The sequence below is a fragment of the Antedon bifida genome, chromosome 5, assembly GCF_963402885.1.
Source record: "Antedon bifida chromosome 5, ecAntBifi1.1, whole genome shotgun sequence".
Lineage (NCBI taxonomy): Eukaryota > Metazoa > Echinodermata > Crinoidea > Comatulida > Antedonidae > Antedon > Antedon bifida.
Genome location: NC_136230.1, coordinates 2,741,324 through 2,766,047, shown reverse-complemented (window position 1 = coordinate 2,766,047; position 24,724 = coordinate 2,741,324). Strand labels below are relative to the sequence as shown.

Genomic DNA, 24,724 nt, shown 5'->3' with positions numbered 1-24,724 from the left:
CTGGCCGATAATAATATCGAAAATTCAAGTGGAGATTTTTCGAACTTTGAACATGAAGATAATGCACTGACAGATGCATGCTTTCAAAATGTCTCAACAGAAGCGAAAGGTATTTCTAATATGGTTGTGAATACTAAGGCATCTCCTAAGTTGCAGAATAAAGTAATTCCATCGAATGAAAATATCAATGACAGGCATGTTCAACCAGAGGAAGATAACATATCTAGTGAGAATGGATCTCAACACAAGAGTTTACAGTTTAGTAGCTCTCCGAATTCAAGCGACTTTACAGAGGATAATAATGATATATGGAATGAAATTGCAAAAGAAAGCCAAATGATCAGCAAGAATATTCTCTTAGATGCAGATGAATCTTCAGTAGAAGGATCTTCAACATGTGGAGAGGCAGAATCAAACATATTGATCACTATAAACTCTGAAGAAACAATTTTGGATACTAAATCAGGAAATAAGACTAACTTAACTTGTCATCAAGACAAGGAAACACAGCTTTCTAAAGTTGGCAGAAGTGGCAGTGGAATTGAAAAACATCAAGTTATTAAGTTGGATACATTTCAGCAGTCAGCAATCAAGAAAAAGACAGACTTTTTAAAACTGCCATCCTCTGAAACCAAGATGGTTGATGGTATGTTACATTTTATTTCACTACTTGTTGGTATAGTATGTTATTTCAATGAGACAATAATGCTAATACTAATGGTATGATTACGTGTGGACAAGAAAAAAAAATGTTCTGTTGATCTATAACAGAAAGTTTAATTGCAAGTAGCTTAATGTGTACGTGTGTTCAAATGCCCATCTAATGCTTTCAAAGCCTATTTGATTAGTACAAAATAAATACTAAGGTATCAAGTCTAAAAACCCAGATAACATTGAGTTCATCAAAGTTCAACATTAAACATGTTGAACTTTGGAACATTCATTATACACATTTATGTCTGATATTATTGGTGATGTCTACGTACAGTACTTGTATAATATTAATTCTTTTTACTTTTTCTTAGAATTTTCAAAATTGGAAAAGAAGATGTTGAAAAGCACCACTGCAGCATCAAAGGAAGAAGATGACATAAGTTGCTACAATAAGTTGGATAACCATGATAGGAACAATTCTGAAATTCTAGCTTTGGTAGAGAAAGGGGAAATGACATCATTAGAGGATGACAAAGAATTTGAACAGCTTGAGATGTTGATGAATTTTGAGGTGGATAATTCAAGATCTGTTACTTCTGAAAGCGACTCATCTTTAGAAATCAGCTTTTGCAATATAACAGATAATACCCATGATGGTTTTGAAAGTGATACTGAAGGAAAAACATCAATTTGTAGAGGACAACGTGCAAGAGCTAATAGTGCATCATGTCTTTCCAAAAGTGCACCACCTGCTAGCATTAATTCCGAGTTAAATAATTCATTTATAAACGGAAATCTGCTTCATAATCCAAAACTACAGACTTATATTTCCAACCAAGAACATAGCACTTTAAAGGAGAATAAGCAAACTCCGAGAGAACCTCTAGGATTTGAATACATACCACCATATGCTATCAACATCCCGACATCAAAACATCGAACCAGAGACAGCCAAACTTGCCCAACAAGTCCAACATTTAACTGGTTCAAAAAGGAGCAGAACGATAACACAGTTTCAGATGTCGCTCGTCGTCGCAGTCAGCCTCTCGAAACTCCAAAGACGGCTGTAAGAGATTTTAATCTGAGACGATTATCTCTACCAGTATATTCTTCTTTTACCTGCCCAAGTACGCCCTCTTTTGGTCAGCAGCATGAACATTTTATGTTTCCCATTAATGAGGAGGGATACTATGATGATCATCTATGTTCTTCTACTCATGGTATGTTTTAATTTTTACTTAATAAATTTGTTTCCATCATACAGGAGTTACACAATATCAAAAGAGACCGTACCTAAATCTAAAAACCATTTCCTTCCTCTACTTCGTCTTTTCTGGTACTCTTTCTCCTTATTTAGTTACCTCTCTCTCCTCTAGTACCACCTCTCTCTCCTCTAGTACCCCCTCTCCTTCTCTAGTACTGTACCCCATCTCTTATTCTCCAGTGCCTCTTCTCTCCTTTTATCTGGTACCCCCTCTCTCCTTAGTTACTCCTTATCTAGTACTGTACCCCCTCTATTCTTCTCTAGTAATCACTCCTTATATCTAGTACCCCTCTCTCCTCTAGTACCCCCTCTCTGTTCAGCCTATACTCTGTTCAAACCTCTCTGTTCCCTTTCCTTGCTGTTCTCAAGCAATCCGAATGTCCTACTTTTCATCCCTTCTCCACTTCCTTGAAATCAAAACAGCCCCAAAACGCTGTGTCCTTGGTATGGCTTTGACGTGATTCTCTCTGTGTTTGTTTTCTGTATGATTAACATTTCCGCAAGTGCTTGACAACAAAAGCCCAATTACCAAGTACCTTACACTTCATTACCTAACTATTTAAAACAAACTGAACAGTTTCATAGCAGGTAGTAAAGCTATACTGTTGTTTTTCTTAGAGTTTAATTGTAAAGCAATACCCTTGCTTTTTAACATCCAGAAGTTTGTTATTCAAAACGTCCATTTAAGCGTTAAAATGTCAACTGGTTGTGTGTTTTTAGTATGCACCTATCACATCTACTGTATCGACTAGATAGATAGACTAGGTGCATTTCACAGCCATTCCCGTCAACACCGTCACTTATACTGTAGCAATCGTGAGATTTATATTTATCTTGTATTAATTCTTTTGGTTAATACTTTTATACTTGTAGTTTTTCATTTGTTACTCTGTGTGTCCATTTTATTGTTAGTTGAAGTTAATTTTTTATATATTTGGTTTAGGTCACAGTTATAGCTTCATCTACTTCTATACTATCCTTCCAATAGATACAGTACCATAACTAAAATTTTGAGGCCAGGGTATATGAGAGTATGTATAAGATGGTGTTCTCTCATTATATTAGCAATCCCATGTATTCTCTGATTTTTAGCAACTATTCTTAATTAATACAATTTCTGAACAAAATGATGTTAATTGTAATGCAATTCAGCATTTAAACTAATCACTATTTTTAATGTTGTTACTGTTTTCGTGATGTGAAATAAATTCATTTTGCAACACTCTGACATTAGACAAGTTAAACTTGTATACTGCCACCTTTTTTACCTGTTGAAACTTATTAATATTTTAAAATGCAATTTATATTTAAAACAACAATTAGTTCCATAGTCTCAGTACTGTAACTGTATTTATATTTGGTCGTATTGAAACTGTGAGGTGACCTCACGTTTTTAGATTAATTTCCCCTCTATTGACATTAATTTCCTTTTCTACCTGAGGTTTCTTTCTGTTTTAGGCGTACTCTAGTATTTTTCCATTTTTATTCTAAATATTTACACAATTATGGAAATGATTTAATGTAAATGTTTTAATATGAATAATGAACACAAACAATCAACAATAACAGAAAAACGATAATACTGTACTAAATACCACTCTTTGTCTTTAATTTATTATTGTTATGATATTTCCAATTACTGTACCACTTGAAAATCAGTGCACTAGTACTGAAAGTGCCTGCAGAATAAAGAAAGAATAAATAAATACACTAGTACATATGTATTACAGTATGAATAAAATGAATAATTGTAATTTATGAGATGACAATGCTAATTTATTTTAATTTATAAAAATTGTTCATTGTCGTAGCATTTATAAAGATTATTCTTTCTAATCCTTATTTTTATTTACAGATGTTGGTCGTATGTTTCACAACCTGATGGGTACAGATCTTGATGTAAGTTATATACATTTATTACATACTATATATTATTATATCTGCTCTATGTGCGCCCTCTATGACATTTTAATATAAAACGAGCGTTTTACATTTACAGTAACAAATACCATTGTACCAATTTTCAAAGGCTTCTCGGTTTTTTCGCTTTTCTACTGCCTCTGATTTTTCATGTTAATGGACAAAACAGGTGTTAATATCAGATATGAAATAATTAATAAATTAAACTGTCTTTGAATTCAAAGAATATCTAAATACTGTACTGTTGAAATCAGAAATCGTGCAGACAAATTCTTAAAAATTTTCCTATTTTTAGCTATTTTTTGTTTTGTTTCCCATTAGTAAAATTATTATCTATGACCTTTGTAAAGGTGCTATAGAAATATTAAATAATTATGTATTTTGAAAGCTACACTTTTGAAACAGTGGCACGCTTCTTCAATAAAGGTGCATCCAGAGGTATAATAACATCAAATTAAAAGAAAGGGGATTTTAAACAATAGGACTATTTACCAGAAAACTTGTCTAGAAAAAAATTATGTACAAAATATAATAGTAAAAAAAGTGATAGTAATACAGGATTTACTAACAAAAAACAAAGCATTTCCATTGTTGCTTTCCCCTCTCTTTTTAAAAATTGTTAATCTATTCTTAAATACTTTAAAATCTTATTATGGGTAGTTGAAATGCCCTGTAACATGGTTTTGTTCCTGTTTTTCTTTGCTTAATAACTAACTACAGTTAAAACGACATAGAATACAGTTTGTTTCACACTGTAGGTCACAGTCTAGTTTTTTCTCTTTTTAAAAATTGTTAATCTATTCTTAAATACTTTAAAATCTTATGGGTAGTTGAAATGGCTTGTAACATGGTTTTTGTTCCTGCTTTTCTGCAGTTAAAACGACATAGAATACTGCAGTTTGTTTCACACTGTAGGTCACGGTCTAGTTCTTTCAGTTCGTACTACGGGAAGTTGTCAATTATCAGTGTTGCAACAGCTTACATAGTGTATTGTTGTCAACTGTAAGCCATTGTACTGATAGATATGTTCTTGTGTGTTTATTTTTTGGATTATTATTACTTGTGTTATAAGTTCGCACTCACTCAATTGTTCTTGTAGTATGTAAGGTCTATATACACACTGCTGTATATACAGTTTATTCTACTTCAACAATAAAGTTATTTCTATCTGTTACACTATGAACTCTGTAGGTCTAATAAAATAATATACCACCTGTAATAATATGCTAAATTTGATATGCAAATATTATTCTATTATTTTTGCTGTATCTTGAGTAATAAATCACATTTATCCTATTTCATTGGCCAAAAACGTAAATTTAATAATTTTAATTTATTATTTATTTATTTTATTTAATAAAAATAATTGTAATATATAAATATTGCTATTACCGGTATTTGTTTTTGGTGGTTAAAAACATGCTTCCCTTCCAAACCAAAGGTCCTGTAGTGTCATGCTTGTAAATTCGCACTTGTTTCTAATCCACTGGAAAAGGCTGAAATTAGACTTTTAGTTGGATTTGTATGAAAACATGTCCCCTTAATAGAGGTTTCTCTTGAATATGGGTTGCTGTAGCGTTGTCGTTAAAACATATATATTTGTCGGTTTTGAAAGTGTCCCCTTAATAGGGGTGTCCTAGTTTCTACTGTATTCACTTCAAAAATACTTGGGAGAAATTTTGATTTTCTCAAGAATGTTTTTTTGCTGATTGTAATGAAAGCATTACTTTATTTATATAATACTCTCATACCAAGTCTTTCAACAGTGTTGTTTTTGTTGGTGATGATATTGTTGTTACTATACACACTGTAGTTATTTATCAAGTTCTCATTCTTAAAATGTCATAAATTGACAGATTTCAATGAATGATTGGCGATGTTTGATAAACTGTCACAGACGTGATTGACAAGAGATGGAATAAACATGTTAAAATGACTTCAGGCTACTTGAAGACTTTATGAATGAGATTCTAAATATTTGTTTAAGCGTTAACAAGACGTAACCCACAAAGCTCGCAGCACTGGCGCCATAGAAATTCATATAGTTCCTTTCCCGTTTCTGAAAAACATTTATGAGGGGGAGGGGAGGGGGAGGGGGAGGGGGATTATTTGTTGGCATCTTGGGTGGTTTAATTAATTTTCCTGCCAATTACTGCTACACTAATGAAGGTCAACTTTTCTGTGTTGTGTTGAAAGTTAACATAATTTTGCTCCTATCAAATTTCTAGTACCTGGGATTTTTTTATACATCTATTTGGTACAGACATAATTAACATGTTCAATTTAATATTATGTCATACATTTGTTGCATCGCAACAATAATCTCCAGAAATATTTACCATATTTATTCGAATAAAGGGGGCGTTTATTGTTCAGGAGGGTTTTTAGGGGGCGTTTATTTGGAGGAGGCGTTTATTTTTTTTGGGGTGTAATATGGTAACATGTATAATCAAATAAATAACCCCTAGATATGATAATATACAACACAATATCGGGAAGTGATAAAATACAGTAAAAAATGTTTCAAAATGCTTAGTAAATTGTAGATGGTGTCAATGAATTCTACTACAAATAGAATTGTGTTGTAATACAATATTGTCTATATACAGTATGCATGTGGTGGGGCATCTATTCGATGAAATTATTAAAGGCCCCTGATTCTTAACACTAATTTTGGTTTGGGATATTGTAGGAACATTATCCATACACTACCCATAAGCAACATGTATCTGTATTTCTAATGTAAAAATCCTAAGGAAAAAAAAACCTGTTTATTGTTCAGGAGGGTTTTTAGGGGGCGTTTATTTGGAGGAGGCGTTTATTTTTTTTATTTTTTCTAATGTAAAAATCCTAAGAAAAAAAAACCTGCTATTTGTTAATAATTGTTTGTATTTACTTTTTATTTATTGGTGCATAAACATATACAACATTACAAAGCATCCTCTTCTAAATACATTCATTCATCTTTTCTTTCGAAAAAAAAAAAAGTAATTCTCCATACAGTAGCTCAATAACAAATTATATATAAACAACAACAATATATATATATATATATAAACACAAGAGGCAAAGAACATTAATTCTAAACCACCCGGTGATATACTGAAATTTAATTATAGATATATAAGAAAAAAAACCTACGCCACATAGTCACGTGGTTAAAAACAATAGCTTCATCCATCTACCATTGGATGAAGCTATTGTATTCTGTACTGAAGAGCTATAATTGTATTGTTTACAAAATTCTATACGACACAAATGAGCAATTGTGTGTCGGTGCATTTAACTGTTTACAGCTTCCTAGATCAAGAGGTTAGAAATAATCGCGTTAAAAGTATAATTTGTGTAAAGTATTAGCAGATTGAGAGTTCAATAGTTTACTTTGATGTATGTACTGTTTCTATAAATGTTTTTGTTAACATTACTGGGAACAGATTTATCAAACATGTTTAGCAAAAGTCAAAATAACTAAGCAAATACAGTAGGCCTAGATGAAAGAACTTATATATATATGATATGAGAAGCCCCAGTTGTTGCATATTGTATATTAATAGAAACCGTTTTTTAAATGTTGAGGGCCTCATGCATTTCAGCCTTGGCTGTTTTGAGTAACCCTCATTTTAAACAAAGTTTAATATAAACATGGCCATATACTGTACATAGCTGCAGTCGCGTGCTCAAGTTAGTATTTACCGACCAACCGACCAACATAGAGAGATGTAGAGTCTAAATTTCTTAACTAATGTATCTTGACTAAATAGTAATAAACAAAAAGATTGATCAATGTTAAGCTCTGATATGCATGATAATATGCCTTTATTAACATAGCAATTCAACGGGTAGGGAAAAGGATAATTGGCTGGATTAAGGTTTGTTTACAAGTATAAAGTGAGTGAAAACCATGGCACATTTCAGTAGGTAACCCCCCCACCCCCTCCACCCTTTTTTTTTTTCAAAGGATTCAATGATGCATCATTAAAGCAAAGCAAAGCAAAGCAAATTGTAAACTGTTTAATACATGCTTAGCACCCCTCTGGTACTACTCTACTAAATCCCCCTTGAAGGCACACTACATCCATCCTGATGGTATTATCTCAATTGTCTTTATGAATTGAACTGATTCAATAGTTCAATAGACCTGATTAACTTTATCAAAGTTTCCGCTGGAAGTTCGCTTTTTAAACTTTAGTCTGAAACTTTAAATTTTTCTAAAAAATGTCAAATTAGACATTACGTTTGAATTGTTTTTATTAGTGAATCATATCTATAAATAGAATAATAATATTTTATTATGTGCAATAATGTATTATTTGCTGATGCACTTTGATGAATCCATGTTAATTAATACTATAAAGTCGAACATAAATACCATATTAAATATTTCATATATCAAATCTTGCTGAACGTATCCTTGTATTGTTAATTTATCAATTTTTGTTTGTTAAATATTAAAATTGATTATTATTATTATTATATTACCACATTTTTATTGAAGTAATATCTATTACTGCAGTTTGTTTCATTCGAATATCCAGTTTTAATATGCTGTCATTTTATGTTAATGTCGAATGTAAATGTCATAAATATTTAATATATCAAATTGTGTTTAACATTATTCTTGTATAGTAAATAATTAAATGTACCAATTGTGTTTTTTAAAATTGAATTTTTTTTATTTTATTATCATTATATTATTTTACTGAAGTAATAGTATCCATTACTGCAGTTTGTTTCATTGGAAAATCCAGTCAAGATGCTGTCATTTTAAGTCGAACGTAAATACCATAAATATTTAATATATCAAATTGTATTGAATGTATTCTTATATTGTAAATAATTTAATGTACCAATTGTGTTGTTTAATATTGAAATTTATTATTATATTATCACATTTTTTTCTGAAGTAATTGTATCAATTACTGCAGTTTATTTCATTGGAAAATCCAGTTAAGATGCTGTCATTTTAATTGGTTGTTGTCCTGAATGCCTAGCTTATTTGTACGTATCCGAACATTCACATAAATTTCTCCTATTATGCTTGAGCGCTCATGGATGTCTGGGGGTGTACGTAAGCATGAGAGAATCCCTTTCAAAGGAACTTGCAAAATAATTCTAAAGATCTTGACTGCTATCCAGTGAAAATCCTATGTTTGGCGGGTAGGCAATTCCAATTGTTTATTCTTTCTGGATTAGTTCAGTTCATTCATTTGTGTTGACGTGAAGAGTTGATCTGTCTGAAAAGAGGAAATCTTTTACAATTGATTATAGCAAAGTATTCAATAAGTGGATTTATCTGTTGTGTTTAGTGAGAAATTTCAGGATTTGTTTTTGATGAACAGTAAATGATTATCTACGTTGATCTTTGGAAGTACAGGTCAAATAAAAACTCGGCTATTTACAAGATCTTTTGTATTTTTGGAATTTCATTAATTTTTCGTCATTGAGTTTATGCTAATTTCAGTACCAGCAAGTTCATTTTGAAATTTCTTTGTTTTGAGGTAATTATTTCTGACAAAAATAGGTACTTATATTGAATGTTTTAAAATACTTGAAAATCAAATTTCTCAGTTTGAACAGACCTCAAATGTGGACATCAGATGCAGCTCAACAGTACGATTGCCTTTGTTTTCACTTATTTTAAAATGAAATAGCAGTGATATTGTAAGGTTTCTTCCAGTACTATTTATGTATCTATGCTTCCAGATAAGTTATATTCATTAACATCCAAGGCAATTATATCATCATGTGAACTGAATCTTTTATCATTTTCAAGTTATAATTTATGAAGTGTGACATAATGGTTGTTAAAATTGGAGTTTCATTGCAGTGCAAAGGTGATAGGCTGTTTCTAAGCATCGTAATAAATCATGAGGACACTTTAAAACATAGGCTGATTAAATTTTATGTCATGAACAAGACCGACAACGTTTGTTGTTATACAGGGTATAACAGTACAGCATAATACAGAAGCACAGTTAAGTGTATTTATACAGTTTCTTGCATCTAAGTTCCATCTGAATTTGTTTGGTAATGTACTTGCACGTTTTTGTTCCTGTTTTGATATTGGAAGAATTATATATTCATGGATTTTCTGGAAACTATTCGCAAAAGTTCACTAATTATTTGTTAATTTTTAAATATATTTTGAGTTACTGATTTTGAAATTCAAAATGATGGCATATTTCAAACACTTTCGCAAAAGGCCACCTCCTGAATCTGATGAACTACGAAAACAATTGGATGAAATTGTTTCTGAAAGTTTAGATTACTTAAATCAAACTGCGAATGAGAAATCAGCAACTGTGAGAACAACGGAGGAAAATAATTTCAAGGTTAGCAATACTCTTTATAATGAAAGTAATAGACATACCACCGAAAACCATGAAACTGAAAACAGTTTAAAACCTAAACCTGTGTTATGCTTAGAAGGCAGGAGAAAATCTAATGGAAATAAGTATCCTGAAGTCACATACAGGAGTTATGATCTTTTAGAAAGAAATGATAATGCATCAACTCCTGACGGAATACATTGTAAGACAGAATGTGATGTGCCTGCTACACATTTAAAAACTGATATGAAACAAACAGAAGTGATAACTCAGGATATACGCAAACCTGAAATTATAATCAACTCAGGGAAAAGTAGGCCTACTCAATGTTGTAATACAAAAGATGAAGAAATGAGGCAGAATTTACTAAGGATAGCTAATTCTAGACCTCGATCTACGGCAGAATTCCAGGACGTTCTCGAAAAGAGTCTTGAACATTTAAAAACTTGCGCAGAATCTATAAATGTTCCAAATTGGAAGCTTCCAGAAGCAGAAAGAGCAAATTCTACATTTGAATTACTTATGGAATCTTTTTCAAACCGACAAAGTTACGCTTTTGATTCTGACCTTGAAAGTTTGTCGTTTCCAATTGCTGATCTCCACAGTAGTGAACATGAGATAGACAACATTGACACCGATAACAAAGTGGAACATAGCAACACAAACACAAATAAATTAAAGACAGATGAACATGATGTAGAAAATAATTCTGAGTATGATATCAACCTTGAAAAAGAGAATACTGCTGGTGGGTCAGATGGTGAGTCTGATAGAACAATGTCTGAAGAAGACATACCAGATAAAGATGCTGCTGACGCAGAACTGTGCAGTTCAAGTGATGGTTATTCTGAGCCAAGTTTTTGGGAGGATGATGATTGCAATCTCTCGTGGGATGAAATGGAAGATGAAACGTTTGGAAGTTTTGACCATCTTGGTATGTCAAGAGATAACTTAAACCGTTTTAAAACATCCATGCAGAGAAGTTCATCATCAAAGTCTGAGGTTAACGGTCAGAATTTATATGATCAAGAAGAATACAAAAATACAATATATGAAGAAGAAGGTGAAGATGATGAGGAGAGTCAGTATGACAATCAGCATAATTCTAGAAATAGTCATTCTGATTCAAAAGGACACCACGCAAGGCCCCCATCTAACAACCAAAATGACTCTGCAATTACGGTCCTGAATAAAATTGTTGATGTTGTTTCAGCAATTGAAAGAATGAACACCGAACAAGCGAAATCAACTCTTGATCTTGCAAAACTACAAATTTGCTTAGACTTTATGATGTTGGATATCCGCGAATTAAAGATGGGACAAAGGAAAATACTCGATGGTGTCAGCGGGTTGGACAATAAAAAGGAAACTAAAACAAAGATGGTTGACAATAGTTGCAGTCTTCTAACCGACCAGAATGATCTGGTGAGCATCGTTGAAGATGTGTTGGAGGAAAGACAACGGCAGAAGGAGTTAAGGAGATTTATAGGATACGGAGATCTGCGGAGAATGTCAGATGTATCAAATTATCCAGGTACCATGCCTCTAGATAACTGGCACCAGGGAGGGTATACACCATCAAACGTATCTACTGATAGTAGTAGTGATGATGCTGAAATGACCGAGGAAGTCTTGATAACGGAAGATGACAATTATGTTAACCAGTGGATGAAACAAAATCAATTGCAGCAGGTAAGAAAGGGGTTCTATAGTCGGCATTAATTTCTTAAACTTTAGACACATATGTGGTTAAAGCTCCTCCTGAAACTCAACAATTGTCTTTAGACCATGTTGGAAAGACCCTGATCACTCTTGGTACAGTCAGTTCACATGTGTTTTACTGAATTTGGAAATAGTTTTCCTACAATATGTATACATCAATGTACGTTAATAGTTACCAAGTAACATTTACGCCAGCGTATCATTATCTTTATTATATTCAGCTCAGACTTTAGCCTGCACAACCTTAGTATTACTTATTTTTAAGTTTGTTATTTTGAAATGGCATTTTGAGTGATGCAGTTGCTATTATTCCTTTAGAAACTGATAAATTATTTCGGCCTACTGTATATTTATTTTTTTATTTAGTTGAGTTAGGTCCATGGTTATAAAATGCAGTAAAGTTTGCACATCTAGTGTTACAAACAATTTATTATTTGTCACCCCAATTTGGCTTCAGTTTTGGTTATAATTTGCATTGTGAGGTTAGCTTTTGTTTGAGTGAGGTTAGATTTTAGGAGTTTGTGTGGGTGGCAATGGTAAGCGGGTTGTAACGGTGCCTCAAACCGCTAATTTACTCCACCCTATCAATAAAATTCTACCAGAAATCTATTTTAAATTGTCAGTATTGACTTTGGGAACAAGTGCTTTCACACCATTATGAATCAAGTATGACATAATAAAAATATTGTAGGGATAAAGTTACTTTGTAGAATATCTCAAGAGAGACTGTTCCAGTTTACATTACACTGTTTACACAGTGTTTGACACTGTATCCATGACAACTTATAAACACTCCATTGAATATTAAAATAAACTGTCATTTGTCCTGGGAATTTGTTGACATTTTAAAAACTTAATAAAAGTTTATTGTTAATGAAACTGTATTGAAAAGCGGTAGTTAATGTGTTGTATAAAATAACATAGTAAATAAGTTTAAAATCGTATTAAGAAAAAAAATGTATTAAACATGACAATTAACTGAGAATTAAAGACATTTTTTCAAATTTGCTCTGAAACCATGCAAACAAGAATGTTTGAAGTAGAGAAAAATGATCAAAATTGTTTTCGGTAAAATTAATTGAAGTTATACTTAAACGTAAAATATATGATAAAAATAAAATTGATTTATAACATTTTAGATATTTTTCTACTACTGCTTTTTAACGGCTTACTCCGACCTTCTAAATGTTAACTTGTAAATAACGTACCGAATACCGTATAGGAAACAACGCTGTGCTTTGGAATGTAAAAATAGAAAGACAAATGGTATTGTGATGGGTGATGACTTAGAGGCTTTTATCAATGATGGGCTTAGCAGCACTTAAAGCTTATGAAATATTCAATAGAACTGCATGCTTAGTTGAGTGTGTTGTGTCGTCGCTATCTGTGTATTTCAAAGGAACCAAATTTTATGAATATTTATGGCGCTAATTTATACTTCAGTTCATTTTGCATCAGTGATTTTTATTGTTGAAAGTTTGAATGTTGTGTGTGGTAGTACCAGTTTTTTGAAAAATTTCAAACTTTAGCATTGGTTAAAAAGAACAAAAACAGGGTATTTGGCATAAACCACATATTTGAAAAGAAAAAAATTCCAGGCCAAATAAAAGCATGGTTTTTGTATAGTACTGGTTGTTCGATTAAAACAGTTATAAGTATTTTGTGAAATTTCAGAGACTTTTAACATACAGTACAATATCTCTCTAAGCGTTTGAATGAAGTTCCACATATATTGAAATTTAAAAGAGTTTACTTAATTAATTTTTTTTTAAATGATATATATTTTATATTGTGTCTCTGTGCGAAAGTGATGTGCTATTTTGTAGTTATCTTTTTTAAACTACTGAACTCGTCGTTCAAAGTTGCAGGCGCTAAAATACATAATAACCTACCCACTGAAATTAAATATTCCCCGACAATTGCTTCATTTACAGCTAGATATCGATCTAATTTTTTTCACAAAACTAAATTTAGACAGGACAAAACAGGTTTTTCTTTTACCTGATTGTGTAATCCTGTATAAATAAATAACTAATAGTACTGTGTTATATATATCAAAACAAACTATTTGTCATTTCAGTAGGATCATCAAAATATGTGGCCATTAAAAAGATAACTCAGTACTTAAATATAGAGGGCGATATTTACAATTCTTTCTGATGGTTAATTGTTTAGTAAAATAAAATTATAAATGTGTTTAAAACACCAATTGTTATTTATGAACATTGTGTCATTTCGTAGAATTGTTCATTTTGATATGAAAGAACCAATATCTATCTATGAACACAGTTTATAGGTTTTTCATTGATATGATTTGGCATTATACTACAAACACTGAGTACCATGCAATTATACCAAACATGGAGCTCCAACAACCAAACCTCTGGGGCCTTTTAGTGGGCCATCTGTGATGGGAAAATGAAAAGAACTATTTTATTTTCAACCTAAAGGGCCCTAGTGTACATGACTACTTTTCAATTTTGTCTAAAATATCAATTAGTTACTATATTTAGAGTAGCGATTTTATAGTTCTAAGAAATTCCATTGTACTAAAGGAAGTCAATGTTTACCTATGGGATGCAATGTTTAAAAGGAAATATGTTGTAATGATGTATTGCATAATTGTTATATCCCATTAATTTCCGCCAACATGTCCTCTTTTAAATCTTTTCAGAGGGTGTTTTAAATTTTTTTTTTTAAAGAAGGTAACAAAAGTATGCTTTATTGAATGCACATTCCGTTTCAGGTTTAATAAAAAAAAAAAGAGTTTAATTTTTTCAATGGTAAAAGGTTAATAATATCAACTTTAATCCAACCAAATCGCTAAGTTTATGTATTTATAAAAGTCAGTGAAGCGTGACAACACCACCAACTATTAAATCACTGAGTGTTTATCAAGGTTTTATCAACTTTGACCTGAGTATCTTTCTTGACATCTACAGTTTTATTTCTGGTTAAAATATTTGATAGCTACAGACTTGTGAAGTAAAATGGAATGATTATAAGTTTTTAATTTCTGGTAAGTGGTGCAAAGTAGGTAAACTTGAGTGAAATAGTAAACCATGTCATCAGATAGTTTACCTCCTCAAGGCAGGGTCACACTCTGCATGCAATTAGCCTGTATGTAACTTAAAAAGATTGATTCTCATAAAATTTGGTATTCTCCTGAGGTGTCTCAAGTTTTAGCTTCAGACAAGGCGTGGAGTATAAATGTGATTGTATTTTCACTGTTCTTGGAGTAATACCATTTCTGAACTAGCTTTGTTTTTTCAAATGTTTCCATTGTAAAATACTGTTTTTTTAAGAACTGTGTTTTTACAAACTATTATCTCTGAGCATTGTTTAACATCTTCCTGATCAGTGATAGGTCTGCTGGAATACACCTTGTCTATTGTTCTCTTATCTTAATTGTCAAGTGAAATTTTCAACTGTTTATGCTGCTTAATACTAGTTTAAAGAATATCTGATGGTTCTACAAGCCTCTGTAAAGTGTTTTATTCTCACCTGTTAGGTGAAAGTACCGGTATGTCTTGTACAAATCGTTCAATAACTTCCTGATCTCAGTTTTTTTTTCCCTGTCTTTTTTTGGGAGATGTATGTTCAGACGTTATATATTAAAAGTAGCAACATTTGTTCTGTATTTATTGTTCACAGTCACAGGAAGAAAAAGGTAGGTCTTGAATACTAATTCAAATTTCTTTTTATTTTAATACGCTTTAAATTTTTATATCATGTTATTTTTATATTATGTTCTTAGGCAAATGTTGTTTTATGAATATAGTTTTGGTTTTATGGTGTGTTTATATGTACAACGATATATTTTCATTCTCAAATTTTCTATTTAAAATAAGGTACGGTAAAGGAACAAAATATTAGCTAAAGAAACATGTCAGTTTAATATTTTTTTAAATCTTCCCATCTTTTCTCTTTGTTGATTTGCTTAAAATCAGTCCATAAGGCAATGTAATAATGATTCACCTTAAACCTTTGTTGTAAAATGATATTGAAATCAAAATCTCATTAAAATAATTGATATGGTATAATAGAGCAATTTGGATTGAATTTAATAATTGGATCTATTTAATGATTTTGCTTTAGGATCTACTTACAGCCTTAATACTAAATAGTCAAAGTAGTAAATTTGAGAACAATGGCAATCTTAATGCTTATCACCACCCTCTAATTTGTGGTGTAAAGCTCTGTCTACACTATCAAACGTTATGTGATGTGCCCATATATGGACATGATGATGTCATATCACTACCAGTTTTGGGCATATCACTACCATATTTGGGAACTTTTTTTGTCTAGTTTGATAGTATAGACAGAGCTTTATATATCCTAAAATATAACCACTGCACCAACTCTTTTACAAAATATGTCATCTAAATCTCATAAACTTTTACTATTATTGTGAGTTTTGTTGCACTAGTATATTACATTTTTATATACTTTTTTTTACAAAATTTGTCAATCAACAATAATTGTCATTTCTAATTGTGACCTTCGTTATATATAATTATTGTCTATAAATCAGAAAAAAATCTGGCAATTCTTAACCTAGTTTGCAACAGATTTGTTTGTTAAAATAGTAGGATTATGTTCATTGATACCGAAATTGAAAGATAATGAACTACACAATGACTCTGTGCTTGTTGGTACGCTTATAAAAAACTGTCTTTTGATTGTGAAAGTATAAAACATATCCTTGACATTTAGTTATTGTTATATTTTGATTCTAAACACTGTATGCTAATATTATTCATCTGATTAAAATTTTACGAATAAACAAGAAAAATCTATTTCTACAAAGGCGAATTTACACCAGATGAGCGGTAACAGTAAGCAGAAATAAAAATACAGATTCCATGTTAACTATTTCTTATGACCATTTTCACAAAATGTGGAGCGCACGGGCAGTTGAGCGGAAACCCGCTCAGGGTAGATGCATGTCCTATGGGGGCCCAGCATGCAGTATTTTCTGCTTACCGTTACTTCCCGCCTGTATCGTCTGTATAAATAACCCTTTATAACGGCAGCTGGTTAGGGTGTCTATAAAAACTCAGATCTCAGATATATCAGAGTTTTCTAAATCTAGAAAACTCCGATATCATAAATATTAGTGTCTCCAGTGTTCTATACACCACGCAATAATTTTCTAGACTTTCAGAAGACAGACCATGGCTTTTTAACCCCAAGGGATATCTATATATGACAACCACAAGAGTGAGTAAAACATTATTTTCAATGGACAATAGGCATCTGTTGATTGGTATGTGCAGTGATGTATTTATTACAACAGTGCTTCACAGTGTGTGTTGGATAATACCAATATTGTATAAATTATAGTAGAGACACAGCATTTGGTAATTTCACACCATGCATAGCAAAGTGTGAAAACGCTTATAACATTGTGTCATTAATGGGAATGTGTTGGATTCTATTAAGATGTGTGTATGTATGAAATATATCATTGAATTGTCAATTTAAGATATTGAACATTTTTATCAAAAAGGTAAGTCTTGTGTAGTTATATTTGATGTACTTTTTATAAGGGACAGTACTATTGTCAGGAAGACAATGGTACTCTAGCTCGTTCAACCATTACAAGATACAGTAGATGGTGACATGACATGACAAGATAGATGGTGACATACAAGATGACATGACATGAAAAGATAGATGGTGACATACAAGATGACATGACATGATACATGGTGACATACAAGATGACATGACATGACAAGATAGATGGTGACATACAAGATGACATGACATGACAAAATAAATGGTGACATACATTACAAGATGACATGTCAATGACATGACATGCATTACAAGATCACATGACACTCATGTTGACATACAAGATGACATGACATGACACTCATGTTGACATACAAGATGACATGACATAACATTCATGTTGACATACAAGATGACATGACATTCATATTGACATTCATGTTGACATTCAAGATGACATGACATGACATTCATGTTGACATACAAGATGACATGACATAACATTCATGTTGACATACAAGATGACATGACATTCATATTGACATTCATGTTGACATTCAAGATGACATGACATGACATTCATGTTGACATACAAGATGACATGACATAACATTCATGTTGACATACAAGATGACATGACATTCATATTGACATTCATGTTGACATTCAAGATGACATGACATGACATTCATGTTGACATACAAGATGACATGACATGACATTCATGTTGACATACAAGATGACATGACATTCATATTGACATTCATGTTGACATTCAAGATGACATGACATGACATTCATGTTGACATACAAGATGACATGACATAACATTCATGTTGACATACAAGATGACATGACATTCATATTGACATTCATGTTGACATTCAAGATGACATGACATGACATTCATGTTGACATACAAGATGACATGACATGACATTCATGTTGACATTCAAGATGACATGACATGACATTCATGTTGACATACAAGATGACATGACATTCATGTTGACATACATAACGAAGTTTTCGACATTGTCATCAGGTGTACTCCATAATATCTAAGATCAAGGTTCTTGTAATATCCACCCCCACTTCCTTTTTCGTCACACTTTTTTCTACCCTTGTTTTTGTTCCAATTTTCTCTACTCATCCTTCCTCTTTCAATCCATCGTACTGGTGGGAACCACTTCATTCATAATTCGTTGGTGTAATAATAGGTTGTAGATACAGTATATAACATTGTGATATAGAGTATACAATGGTAATTACAGATGATTTGATAAAATGATAAAAACTAAAATTACTAAACATTGATTATTACAACAATATTAGTGTTGACAGTATAGTACAATAAAAACAGATTAATACTAATAATCATGATGACAATGACAACGATCGACTGTTGTGACAACAATAATTCCTTTATTGTATCCAGGTGACAATAATTTTAATTGTCACCGACACCAGCTAGAAGAAAGATGGACAAATAGTAGAAATTGATAGGTCCAAGTTCATTACAAACTGTTTAGATTGTGATCTATAGTAAAAGAAATATATTATTTGCTTCAGTGAGTCTGTTAATTAAATAGAAACATGAGACTGTTAAAGCGGGTGTTTCGTTTCATACAGATAGACTTTATGTCTTCGCCAGGTTTTAGCTTTTCTACTGTGTTTGTGTAAAAGTACTCATGTTTTAAGCAGGAAGCCGTGTGTATCCTGTATTGTTGATGATTCTGAACTTGTCCTTTAACTACTGGTTGTCTGCGGACTAGACTAACTGGCTGTAACTCATGGTTTCTATAGAAACAAAGTTATAAACATTCCATGTCATACACATTTTTTGTAAACAAAGTTGTATTATGAAATTTTATTTATTAACTGAGCACTATTTTAAGTTTAAAGTTACTTCAAAAATTTACTTTAAGCTATGTCTACACTATCAAACTATTTTGACAAAAAAAGTGTGATGTACCCAAATATGGTAGTGATATGCTTTAGACTTGTATTTATAATACATTTCATTTGGGGTCTCTATGCGCAGCAGTGCAGGCCATTTTCTTTTTTTATCCTCGTTAGAATTTGCTAATAACTATTTATTTTGTGGGTGTCTCTTTTGCTTTGTTTGATATAAATTTTCCAGGATTACTGAAAAATTCTCTTTAGTGTTAATTTCTGTGCATTTGATCTTCTTACTTTGAATAGATTACGGTGCATTTATTAGGAATGTAAAGTTTGTGAATATTCGACAACGGCAATACCACATCCATTGTCTGACGTAGGTCTAGGTCAGCCTACGTATTGCAGGAAAACTTATTTTATTCAGAAATATATTTTTATCTCCTGAAATTTAATGAGAAAGTGTCATAAAATCAGTACCTGAGTACTTTATAATGAACAGGACTGTAGCCAGCATGAGTCAGACGAGGCACTCGTTTCGTCTGAATTTTCAATTTTCACCACCCACCCCAATTCTCCAGCACAGATCGTCATATTTTATAAAAATAATTATACTTAGAACATCTTTGCCTTGTCTGTTTTTAACCTCTCGCTACGGCCTTGATGTTGGTAGCCAAGTGTGTTGAGGTCCAAATCTCTGATAAAAAGTGTTGGTTCGGTCTCTGTCTCTCTTATTCTGTCTGGGAAAAAATCTACGCAATTTTCGGATGGTTTAAAATTTAAATCGCAACAGTGTTATAACCAATCCTTGGATCAGGGTTGTGGGAAACCACCGTAACTTTTTTTTATAGTATTTGGTTTTTACACAAGAAAAATTAAATTAATAATAGTATTTCTAACATTCACCTTGAGAATTGAAAGACTAGAAGCAATCAACACCTACAATACATCCCACATGGGTTTAAATATATGGGTTCAAGGCTCAAAACAAACAAGGCCAGGATATGAACTAAGTAATATCAATAATATCCAAACAATGACTGGTACAGTAATTCATAATGCTAGTCTATAGTGTTCAATAGACTAGTCTTAAGTCTGTACTGTACTTCTCATGTTTACTACGTCAGTGAAACCGTTGGTGTCGATTATATGTTTGGTTGCTTTAAGAAGTATAACGATACTAACCTGCCTACATTATTGGACTTTGATACTTTTGGAACATAAAAAATAAATATTTATCGCAGTTCTCATTCGACTAACTAACAAGTGAGACAGTAGTAACCTTATGTGCGGACGTGGAAACTTTTATAGAAGTCTTTTCAGGATTTATATCAGATACAGTTTCAACTTGTTACGTGATCCAGTGTGAACACATGCTTATCTAGTGGAATATTGACTTTGGTTAAACATGGTATTAGCTTTTCCAGTGTGAACGTACAGTACATGCTATTAGAATAAATAGTCAGTGTGAATATGTTAAGTTAAAGAAGTTCGAAAACAAGATTTAGTAATACAATTATGTTTGTTCAGAATCCAGTGATTGTTGTGACTGTGAGTTGGTTTAACTTTGTTATTTATTTATTCATTTATATTTTTAAAAATTATATTGGGCAACCTCTTCAGTCAGAGACTGATCTCCCAGAGGGGCCAGTTATGATCAGTGCCTGTGTGTGTACTAGTATATCAGGGGTAACCCACTACTCATCTCGAAAGAGTGTACTAGGTTCTTTAAAGTGCACATGAGCTAGATGTCTACACTGGACCTACGGTTTATAGTCCTTATCCGAGAAGACTTGTTCTACCACCAGAACCATGGAGCGAGTGAACCTTAAACCCTTACCAATGTTATGGCTACGTACGGTTCCTCTGTCTTAACCGCTCGGCTCTCATTCACTTAATTTTAATTATAATATAATGGACATTACCAAAATTGCTTATAGCATTCTACAAAGTCTATCAATGTTATAATATACAAATATATTACTGTTCCATATAGGCCTATTGGTCATATTGGATTTATACCGATAACACTTTCATGTTTAGTTTAATAATAGTTTTGGTTTTGTATTGTGTCATACGTACTATCGTATAACACTTAATCTGAGAAATATTTGTAGTTATGTGTGATTCCAGTTAAAACCCTACTGTCACACTGGTTTTACTTTCCACAAACACAGCATGCAAAGTATGAGGTGCCAATTTTATATATCTTTAAACAATGCCATTTGATATAATTATACAAACAAAATATATATTCATTGTGGCACCTCATAGCAAAACAGCATATTATAATTCTGATCATTGTAATGTGATTTTTCACATTTTTACTAGAAAAACTCCAAACACCAGTATGCATATCTTAACTCAGTTGTTGATGCCCTGGTGTGGTAAGCAATGTGAAAGTGTTTGTAAAGTTTTCCAAGTTCAGAATTTACATTGTTTTTAAGTCTGCATGGAGGGTTTGTTTATGAGTAGACAGGAATGTATATCATTATAAACTTTAACACACTAGCACCTGTCACTCTAATACATAAACTTAGTTTCTGTTTTAGTTTCATAACAAAGAATCCTGGTATTTTTGCTTTTATTTCTTTTATTACATCTGGTTTTATCAAATTTGTTCTATTTAAATGTTTGTTTTTTTTACTTTTCTAAAATTTAAATATTTATTATTTTATTCATACTTTTAAATCACATTTCCACATTACTATAATAGTTGATATGATTTCTTTATACAATATTACGCACATTGGTCTTTTTAAAATCTTCAATCTTTAACCCTTGTTTATGTTCTTGTAACTCATGTTTTTAGCTTCTTGAAAGTTCTGTGTCTGGTAGTGACAATAAAAGTAAGGAAAACGAATTAACAATCAATGTTTTACTTGTTAGTTTAAAAGGAAGTATTTGGTTACTAAAATACAGTGAATCGGTTCAATTACCTAATCCTGCACTTCCTAAACTATTATTTTAAAGAACACCCAACAATTAGAAATGACAATGATGTCACAAATTGAAATTGTCTGCAAATCTAAATATTGGATGTGAACAATTAAGCTCCAGTTAATTCATTGGTAGATTAGCACGAGGTAGATCCATTAACTTTTCTTGGAAGAACGTTTCCTTGCACACAATTTCTTCTGAAATTCTGTTCCAGTTTGACGCCACTTGATTGCTGAAGAATTGGGTTCACATTTCGGTACATTTTTTTTTGTATAATGTATAAGAAAGACTTTGTTTGGAAGACATTTGCCACTTCTGGAGGTTTCTCACTATAATTGTGACTTATTCACCAGTCAGCTTGTTGAGATCTTCTTTATTGAAGAATTGTTTTCTCATGTCAGTACATTGTTTTTGTATAATGTATAAGAAAGACTTTGTTTGGAAGATATTTGCCACTTCTGGAGTATTTTGAGATTTAAAAAATCAATTTTCTTTTCAAATGAAAACAGTTTTTATTAAGACAAAGATTTTTTAATTGAATAAACCAATTGATAGTATTACTATTGTTGAATATTTATGTTTTTTATGCTAAATTATAAAATAATATAATTTTACCTTTTCTTTGTAGACGCATGTGGATCAACAGAATGAAAGAGGTAGCAGTAAATCCAGCATTAATGACTCTAGAGATGACAGTCTTCAAGAAACAAACAAAGCTGATTGGCGTCTAGAACCAGAAGAACTTCAACACCACTTGGAGAGAGTCAAAGCTGAGCGTGAAAAGGAGGACACATCAAATCTGGAGCCAAATACAGTCAGACGACGAGGATCAAGAAGTCTACCTCGGCCACGTAGTTGGAATGGAATGACGGATAGTGCAACCGAAAGAGAAAGACAAATGGGAATGATAAAAAATGCTAGAGGACGGGTGGCTTACCAGGATGGCTTGTTGGAAACGCACCTTGACCAGGTTGATAACTCAAAAAGAATGGCACACATTGTTAGCGATGGAAAGGATCACTCTCCAGGAAGTCCAACTGAACTTGTGTGGCCTAGTTTTAAACAAAATGTAAGAAGAAAAAGATGTGAAACTGTACCTTCTGTGCGGACAATAAACCATGTGCCTGGTATTGTTGTAACTGGAGATGCTTCCCACGATAGCAGACGCACTTCTGGTACACTTAGTTCATTCAGTACACGAAGCTCTGAAGTATTTGATGGTCCAAGAAGTAGCACACCATGTCAAGATGATAAGGCTATTGATGAGCATCTGAAACCACTTCATCGGCGAAGATCAAACAGTCTTACTCGTGCCATAGACGAAGGACGACTTGACATTGCTGACGAGCCTGACCTTCGACCTCTTGATATTGAAAATGATTTCCACCTTATCAGTCAAATTACAGAGATGAATCAGAAGATGTTGATAACTCATTCACGAAGCAGCTCTCCACAGAATGAACGTAATAGGAGAGAGGACAGAAAATCTTTAAATTCTAATATCAGTTATGGCAGTAATCATATCCCAAAACCAACTAAAAAGTGGAGCTCTTTAAAAGAATCTAAAATAGGACTAAGAAGTGCACCAGCAAGCACACGCATCACTCCAGTTAGTACTCCTCTAGGAAGTCCTGGTCTAAAACATAAGTGTTTAAAACCGGCCAATGATTCTTATTCCACTCTAACTAGAGTAGTCGCAAGCAGAACACGTTCTGATTCTCTAGAACAATCTGATGTTGAACGTAGACACCTCAGTAGATCAAAAGAAAAAAGAAAACAAATCAGATCATTGTTGCTGGACCATTCAAATTTGGGAATTAGTTCCCCGGATTTGATTAGAACACATAGACATTCAGGATTGAAATCTCCCGAGAATGAGATATTTATAAGTAAATCTAGCTCTTTGCAACGATTTGGACATGGCATGTCTGCAACCAATAGTTATGCAGAAGATCTGAATCGTGAAAGGTTTATTACAAAATCAATGTCTTTGCAAAGATTTGGACAAGGCATCTCTCATAAACCTGTTACGAAAATGAACAGCGACTCATTAGTTGTTAAGCAACGTGATAGGACACAAACATATGATTGTACGGATGGGCATAAACCATTGACAAGGGTTTCAGGGGTTTTGGGAGATCTTCCTTTACGATCTAGTTCTTCAAATAATGATGTCATATCAGAGAAGTTGATTGAAGACCAGTTAGCTCTTTCAAAGACTAACCTTGAGGTGAGAATCACTTTTGTTTTTAAATTTCTTAGTTTTTTGGTTTTTTTTCTTCCCCTTTTAAGTCAACTCTCTTGAAATTTTTAAAAAGTGGAATCTATTAAGATTTGAAATGTATTTTGAAAACCAGACTTAGAAGAACTAGACATGTAAGTACAGGAATCACACATAAACATTGATTTCTGAGCATGTGCATACATTCGTCACACTCTGTTGATTCGTAGTGTTTGTCGCTGCGTCTTG

The 24,724-nt window shown here is 32.4% G+C and overlaps 1 protein-coding gene across 1 annotated transcript in view; it reads left to right on the top strand.

The window, feature by feature from the left end:
- The first annotated feature begins 74 nt into the window (after positions 1-74).
- The window catches only part of LOC144843846 (uncharacterized), a 36,327-nt gene continuing 11,677 nt past the window's right edge, over positions 75-24,724 (top strand). Inside the window, exons 1-4 of the mRNA XM_078700809.1 lie at positions 75-646; positions 1,026-1,874; positions 3,774-3,817; positions 22,883-24,484. Coding sequence (XP_078556935.1) covers positions 121-646; positions 1,026-1,874; positions 3,774-3,817; positions 22,883-24,484 — 3,021 coding nt within the window. The 5' untranslated portion in view covers positions 75-120. The remainder of the gene's footprint in view (positions 647-1,025; positions 1,875-3,773; positions 3,818-22,882; positions 24,485-24,724) is intronic.